We start from the raw sequence: 8,664 nt of genomic DNA, 5'->3' as shown, positions 1-8,664 counted from the left end.
CAATTAATTATTTGTATTTTTTATAATTTGAGTAAAAAATAAAATAAAAGAGAACCGTTAACTATGAGCTCGTTTGACATCACTGTGGGTTTTTTTTTTATTTTTTATTTTGGTTTTTTGTTTTGTAAAACCATATGATATACATACCATATAATGAATAATAAATTAGTCAAACTAATTAAAATCAAGATAATTTTAAAAACTGACTACAGAAAAGAGGAAACACTTATATTTTTTTTTTAAAAAAAAAATCTGAAAACTAAAAATTAAAAACTAGAAACGATGCCAAACAAGCTCTATGATAACCGTTTTATATTTAGTCACCGTTCACTTCATCTTATTTTAACTCAACTAAAATTATTTTTTACTAAACTGAGATTATTTTTGCTGAACTTAAATTATTTTTACAGTGTGTCAAAAAATAAAAAAACTTACTGAATTAGAATTAATTTTATTGAACTGAAATTATTTTTGCTGAAGTGAAAATATTTTTACTGATTTTCTATTATATATATTTTTTAAAGTTATTAAATTTTTTTGAACTGGATTTTTTTTCAACTAAATTAAACTTATTTTTATTGAACAAAAATTATTTTTACTTAATAATATTTTTTTAAGGCGAAGTGAACAGTGTCTTAATAACTCACAAAACACCTCCTGGACAAATATGTTCTATATTCTACTGGAGAACGCTTCTCTTTGATATCCGTTTCATATTTTGCGATCCTTTATCTAGTAGGTGTAGTAGTGTATATGCGAAGTTAAATGTTACATGGCTAAATAAGTTATATACTTCGTGTTTCATTAAAAGATGACCTTGTTGACTTTCCATGGTTTTCACATTTGCTGTGAAGATGGAGTGTGATTGTTTATAAATTGGATACATTTCATGTTTACTTTATTGACTCAATTTTTTTATATAAAACTGGAGAGAGCCTTTTCGAGTGTATTTTTGAAAGTGTCATATACTTCTATCTAATTCCAATATGACGATAAGTTGGGAAGAGATTACTTAATTGACTACTTATTATAGATGAAGTGTTTAATAATGGAATAGTTTCGTAATGTGATTGCATTTTACAAGCTGAAGCAATATATTACTATATCTTTGTTTATCAACGTAAATCATCATATTTTTTTTATTTTATTTTTATTTTTATTTTTTTAAGAAGGAAATGTAAATCATTCAACCATTAAGGTAGACATCTTTATAGATTCCGTTTAAATATCATAGTGAGTAGATGTCTAACTCTTTATTTAGAAAGTGTTAGATTTCGGAAAAACTCCTTAGATTGGAGTGTGTACCATTGAATAATATATATAGGGGTTTACAAGAGTCGTAATCCTATTATGATAAGGATACGAGGTATAACAAAATATATACAAGATTATCCTAATCTGCGACAAATATTATCGTAAATATAATATCTATCACACCCCCGCAGGCGTAACGGGAGGAGGTCGTACGCTAAGACTGGACCTGAATTCCAGAAATAATTCTCGTGGTAGGCCTTTAATGAAAATGTCCGCGAACTGATATCTAGTAGGAACATGGAGAACCCGATCTTGTCCCAAAGCAACCTTTTCTCGAACAAAATGAATATCCATCTCCACATGTTTGGTGCGTTGGTGTTGTACCAGGTTGCCAGAAAGGTAGATAGCACTGACATTATCACAATAAACGATAGTAGCCTGCCGTAGAAGACAATGTAACTCAAGTAAAAGATTACAAAGCCAACACGCCTCAGAGACAAAATTTGCGACACCTCGATATTTTGCTTCTGTACTCGACTTAGATAATGTATGTTGACGCTTAGATGACCAGGACACGAGGTTGTCCCCAAGAAAACAACAATACCCCGATGTGGAACGACGGGTATCGGGACGACCTCTCCAATCAGCGTCAGTGTAAGTAATCAAGCGATGAGAAGCAGTAGGATATAAATGTAAACCATGATCAATCAAACCCTGAACATAACGCATAATGCGTTTCAATGCCTCATAGTGAGGTTCCCGAGGATCATGCATAAAAAGACACACCTGTTGTAACGCATAGGAAATATCTGGCCTGGTGAAAGTGAGGTGAAAGTGAGGTACTGAAGAGCACCTGCTAAACTGCGATACAAAGTAGGATCCCAAAAAGGTGTTCCTGCATCCGCACTAAGTTCGGACTTAGTGTCAACTGGATTGGCTGCAGGTTTACAAGAGGCCATACCTGCACGCTCGCTCTAAAATCTCCTGTGTGTACTTTTCCTGAAAAAGTAGCAAATAAGAAGGTTTTCGGGTCACTGCTATGCCCATAAAATAGCTCAAATGACCCAAATCTGTCATAGGGAACTCAATTTGCGACTGAGATATGATCCATGCACGCAACCTGTTAGATGAGGTAGCTAAAATAATATCATCAACATACAAGAGTAAATATGCCATATCATCACCCTACCAGAAAGCAAAAAGAGAATTGTCACTCTTAGCAATGACAAAACCCAAATTTGATGAGAAAATTTGCAAAGCGTTGGTACCAAACTCTGGGAGCTTGTTTCAAACCACAAAGGGCCTTGCGGTGCCGACAAACATGAGAGGGAGCCCTCCGATCAACAAAACCCAGGGTTGATGCATATAAACAGTTTCCTGTAAATCACCATGTAGACAGGAATTTTTGACATCTAATTGATGAATCAACCACTTTTTGGCCAAAGCCAAACTTAGAACAGTTTGAATAGTGGCTGGTTTAACTACCGGACTAAAAGTCTCATCACAATCCACGCCAATTTCCTGCGACCTGCCATCACACACAAGACGAGCTTTGTGCATTTCAAGATCCCCGTTAGATTTGTATTTATGCTTAAAAAGCCACATACAATTAACAATATTCACCCCCGTGGGCCTAGGCACCAAATCCATGTCCCTATTTTAATTAAAGCACTATATTCATCATTCATCGCCGCATTCCAATTATGGTCATTTAAAGCTTGTTTATAGGACTTTGGTAGTGGTGATTTGTGTATGATGGAAGAAGTGGCTAAGTTATAATTAGGATTTGGCTTTAAAATGTCGCGGCTGCTACGAGTAACCGGCGGTGAAGGTGGCGGGGGGCGAGTTGGTTGAATCGGTGGTATCCCTAGTAGTGGTGGAGGGGTGTAGGCAGGCTGGGGGGACAGCTGCTTGGGCCGTGGACTGGCCACGCCGCGTGAGGGTTGCGGTGTGGAATGTGTAGGTGAGGTGGGCTGACTGCGGTGCTGGGCCGAATGCAAGGGGGTAGGGGAATGCTGCTGGGCCGAATGCAAGGGGGAAAGAAGTGGGCTATAGGTAGTAAGTGGGCCAGAAGCTGTTGGGCCATTGTGAGGGGGGGTGGTGCCAAAACAAATGGTGAGACAGCAACGGTGATGTCTCAGATTCACCTAAAAACTCATAATCCTTTAGTTTGAATTTTTCCAAGTTTTGATATGAGAAACTTGACTCGTCAAAGGTGACATGTCTAGAGGTTATGATTTTGTTAGTGGTGAGATTGAGGCACCTATAACCACGATGGTTGGGTGAATATCCCAAAAAAATACAAGGAGTGGACCTTGGGGAAAGCTTGCGAGGAGCGATGGCGGTGAGATTTGGGTAACATAGACAACCGAAAACACGAATGTGAGAATAGGATGGTATGACTCCGAATAATGCTTGAGTCGGGGTTATATTTTTATGGACCTTGGTCGGAAAAATATTAAAAAGATAGTTTGCGGTCTCAAGAGCATAAATCCAAAAAGATGGAGGAAGGGAGGCATGAAATAGCAATGTGCGTTTCACATTATTTAGAATGTGAACCATTCTCTCGGCTTTTCCATTTTGTGAAGATGTATGATCTGAGGACAAGAAAAACGAAAAACCAAACCATTGTCTATGAAATTTTTTTTGAAAGGATCGTTATTGTTTTGGGTGTTTTTGTCTCTCAGGAGATTTACGTCACAAAGACTAGTCCGACTGAGTTGTACCTGCAAAAACAACGGAGACTCCGGGTGGTTGGATCTCCGCCTCCGAAGATCAAGTTAGTAACTTGAAAGAGGAAAAAGAGTACGGAAATTTAGGTGGGTATCTGCTTGGATTCCAAGCTCAGGTGTTTCTCTGATGAGAGAGAAAGTAGGTGTAATCAATGATTGAATGTACCCTAAAAAGGGGAAATATCTCCCTATTTATAGGGTCGTTGGTAGGTATGCCCCTATCTAGGTCACTTGACCTAGATTTTAGTGGGCTTTTCCGAATTACGACGCTTCTTAGGATTTGGGCCCTTGAAGGGCGCCATTTCAGAAGCTATCTGAAGGGTACACGTGTCAGGTGGCTATTGGGCCACTTGGGCCAGCTTAGACTTGACACGTGGCCTTCTCTTATTGATCCACATATCTAGGGTATTTTTACCCTAAACATTTGCCCCTCACAGGAGTTACGTGGATGTCACGTGAGGCCTGTGACACGTGTCCACCTATCAAAGGTGAACAGTAACAACGGCTAGTAAAATTTAAAGTATGACGGGGATGCCCCTGTGTCACCCTTCTATAAATAGAAGTTTACCCCCCTTCCCTCACTATTTCATTTTCATTTGACTTTTTAGAGAGAGAAAGAGAGATTTTTAGAGAGAGATTCTTTGGTTCCGTCTGCATCAAATTATCAAGATTTCCTCGTGCTAACCTTGCAACACCTGGTCACCGTCTGTAGCAGTTTTCAGAGTTTCCAGAGATAATCGTAAGGTAACCGCCTGTACCATTTTTAGATTTTCCTTTTCAACTTGTATACATTTTTTTCCGTCTATATACATAGTCTTTTAAAAAATAAAATGAGCTCTCAATCCACACACTCGACACTGCCTAGGACATTCAGCCGGTCTCCAGGTTCGGCTGAATCTAGAACAAGGGGTGCCTTTTCTGGACTGTTGGAACTGTTGTTCTCATCCCCGAATTCCTCCCTCTCTGTGTCTGTGCAGGACACAATGGCTAGAGTCAAACAGACGACCAAAAAATCTAAGAGACGGCGCGCTATGGAAGTGCCCGCCGACGAGGTTGTTCTGGATGGGGAACATGAGGGTTTGGAGGAGAGAAGCAGTTCTAACGATGAGGCTCTCTCTTCCTCCGGGAGCACCAGCGTAAGAGAGGTAGACGGTGAAGAGGCCTCCTCCTCTAATGGACTCAGGGAAGATTTAGGCGGCAATGAAGCCGCCGAAAGATCGGGAGCTGAGGCCTCTGGCTCCGATCAAGATAATTTTGCGGCTGACTATCAGTAGCCGGCAAAGGTCACTAACAACCCTGACCCGAAGAAGTTTAGAATGTTTCCGGGTGACATAACCCTGCTAAAGAGTGGCTTCAGGGCTTTCAAAGAAAAGCACCCCTTTGGAAAGGGGTGGGATATCATTGTTTCGCCTGGGGACGCAGTTATGGCCTGGGAGGACAACATAGAAAATGCAAACAACTATTTTGTCTGTTATGAGGCGGTAATAGAATCAGGCCTCCGATTCCCCCTCCATACTGGGATTAGGAAAATCCTGAAGGGGTATGATATGGGTGTCTGACAGCTCACCCCAAACTCATGGATGAACATTTTAAGTTATATTGCCGCCTGCGAGCTCCAGAATCTTGCCCCAGCTTCTCTGCCTTTGCTCATATGCACTATTTGAGCAAGGCCCCAAGCGGTCATGGGGCATGGTATACTCTTACCACTCTGCCCCAGTATCTGATGACTTTGGACAATGTGTCCAAATGGTCCGGGTGGAAGGTGAAATTTTATTTGGTCTCCTCACCAACTCTGAGACACAACTGGATGTTGTGCCGGTACAATAAGGAACCGATTCTCCTTGGCAAAAAATGTCCTTTCCTGGCGCTCTCTACTAGGGCCCGGGAGCAAATAATGGAGCCGGGTTTCTTCAAAACCACTACTGAGCCCTTAGGGGATGGGACTCATATCGTTGTGCCAAAGAACTGGATCCCCCACCCAGACTATTCAAGGACGAAAGATTCCTTTCCACCTGTGGGTTAAGAACCATGTTTCCCAAGGGTAGATCCACTTGCATCCAACTTTTCTGTTGTTTTTCATTTTTGTACTTCCAACTTTTTATTATTTTTCTCTAACTTTTTTATTTTCTCCTTGCAGCCGACTCCTTGAAGATGGTTGATCCAGTGAAGACTTCGGCTAAGTCTGCTGCGCAATTGCACAAGGAGAGCGTGCTCTCTAAGAGAGCAGCTGTTGAGGCCAAAGAGGCCAAGAAAGGCGGGGTAAGACCGCCTAACTTGTCTAGTTTTCCTTTAAATTTCTTCCAAGGGTTTTTGCCAGATGGTAACATTTGGTTCTTGATTTGCAGGATGCCACTAAACGTGTTCCACGCTCCATCTCCAAGCTTTTCAAAAGGCAAGGGGAGGAGCTGGACAAAACTCCGGCTGCCAAGGCCGCTAGGAAGAACCCTTCCCAGACAACTTCTACTGCCAATCCGGATCGTCCTACAACCGGTGGAAAATCACCTTCCGCCATGAAGATTCTGAGTGAAAGCTCAGAACGCTCAGGGAACAAAGCGTCGGATGCCTCTATGGCATCGAAAGGTGGCCAACCACCCAATGTTGGAGCCGGCGTGGCAACAACTAGGGAGGAGGATACCTATAAGCCCTATCCGGAAACCCAAGGTAAGAATAAGATTAGACTACCTTGGCCGCTTTACTTATGAGAGTCAAGACTAAGGTTGACCCTTCAGGGAGTTCAATCAGCAGCCGGCAACGAATGAATGCCAACTACGCTTCATCCCTCTCACCAAGTACTTCTTTTGGTGCAGATCTTACATTCGACGAGCCGGATCTTCATGGGTTTGCCAAACGGATGGGGAGGACCCTCACCCGGTCTGAGCAGAATTCCATATCTGATCTACAGGTAGTGGACTTTGATAAGATAATGGGCCAATTAGCTGAGGTAAACGATTCTTCAACTTAATTATGATGTTTTTCTTCTTTTTTCACCAAGTATTTCATAATCCGGCTGCCCTTTTCTCAGGTTATGCTGAGGGTGGATGGGCTCCGTGGCCCCTTCAGGCAAAAATAAGAAGAGGTAAATGATGCCAAACGGAGGGCCACTGAAAACCTCAACTTCATAGAATATGCTAATTATATGTGTGATTTAAAGATTAAAGTAGTAGAGTTGAAACAAGAGGAGCTGATCCAGAGTTTGACGGCTACCAACGATGAAGCTAACAGCCGGGCTAATGACCTTGATAAAAAACTGAACGATGCTAAAGCTGAGCTCAAGGCATTAGAAGACACCGACAAGAAGAACACGAAGATCCGGGCAGACGTCTCCCGATTAGGGTTGGAGATTATCAACATGCGGAACCAGCTTGTAGATGAAATTTCCAAGGAGCAGAAACGGCTAATGTAGGAGAATGAGCGGGACAATGCAGCCCGCCTGAAGATAACTTGGGGTCTCCTCTATCCAAATATAGACTTTGAAGTCTATAAACTTAGGTATGACTACGCCACTGCGGTGTATGATGCCCAAGTGTTGGGAGAGGCAGCTCTGCCTCGCTTCAAGGATTGGGCTGCAGAGCTGGGATATGATGTCTCAGACAATGAAGAGGAGCCGACGGAGGATGAGCAAAATAAAGGCAGCCAGCCTTAGGCGGCTGATAATCAATCAAAAACCCTCCCAACCGGTTAAAACCAGTCGGGTCAGCAGCCTCCACCTCATCCTTAGACTAGCCTCCCCAAATTCTGCGGCAGTATGCCAATTATCTTTCTTTTCCGGCTTGTAAGTCGAGTATGTTGTATTTTTACCAACTGCGGAGTTGGTTAACAATTTGTTTCTTTTGCTTCTTCACCGGATGTGATTTCGGTTAACAATTATTTTGGCCTTTGTGCCATTTTCAATATTAATGTGAAGTATTCCGACTCAGTCGGTTTTTTATAAAGGTTTGCGTTTGAATTTTTTTTTTTTAATTGAATTGAATTTTGCGTATACACTGCAATTATTTGATATTTTGCCTAACTTATAAAAAGCATGCGACAATTTGTAACCCGACTGTTCTTGCCCCTAGAGAGCTGTGTGGTTGGTTTCATATAAAATTGATTGATTGGCTTGAAAACACTTGATACTTGGAGAAGTATGAGGTGTTTTAGGGCCAATCAATCACAATGGTGATTGCCCCCAACTAAGTGCACAGTCGGCCATTTAAACGGGTGCTTCAAGCCTTTTACCCAGGCGGTAATATTCCGTCTGGGATTATTGCATAGCCATTACACAAAACTCATTTGCCCCACTTGGGAGAGAGTGTGCAGTTTTAGAATAAATAATCTAAGTAAGAACTTCGGTCGAAAACGGACTGATGCCTCAGGGCATCTGGTATTTCGGAAACTTAATCGTTATGTAGACTTTTCTGGTCAGACGACTATGAGTTGACCAATTTGGTCGTTCAATCTTTGCCGTCTGAATAGGTACGTAAAGCTGACAAAGAGTCTTCCCTCTGCGACAATTGCACCCGGAGGGGTGTCGCCGGACGCCATTGTCCATGTTGGGACAGGTGGTTTTATCAAATAAGCAACCATTCGGCCATTGGGCTTTGATCTTGTTTGAGGTCGGTTGTATAGCTACTAAGCGTTTTGTGCCTAGTTTTTCAATCTAACCATTGGTCGCGTGTTATTTGAACGTTTAATTCAC

General features: G+C 41.7%; 1 protein-coding gene across 1 annotated transcript; it reads right to left on the bottom strand.

Moving 5' to 3' along the window:
• Window positions 1–1,431: 1,431 nt before the first annotated feature.
• LOC110686623 (uncharacterized mitochondrial protein AtMg00810-like) lies at window positions 1,432–4,747 on the bottom strand. Its single transcript, XM_021863222.1, has 4 exons — window positions 4,672–4,747; window positions 2,576–2,631; window positions 2,216–2,439; window positions 1,432–2,068 (listed from the first exon to the last, which is right to left on the bottom strand). Exons 1-4 carry the CDS (start codon window positions 4,745–4,747, stop codon window positions 1,432–1,434), a joined length of 993 nt encoding a protein of 330 aa, XP_021718914.1.
• Between the last annotated feature and the right edge of the window lie 3,917 nt (window positions 4,748–8,664).

Source organism: Chenopodium quinoa, unplaced genomic scaffold, assembly GCF_001683475.1.
Source record: "Chenopodium quinoa cultivar QQ74 unplaced genomic scaffold, ASM168347v1, whole genome shotgun sequence".
NCBI lineage: Eukaryota > Viridiplantae > Streptophyta > Magnoliopsida > Caryophyllales > Amaranthaceae > Chenopodium > Chenopodium quinoa.
This window is presented reverse-complemented; position numbering and strand designations above follow the sequence as displayed.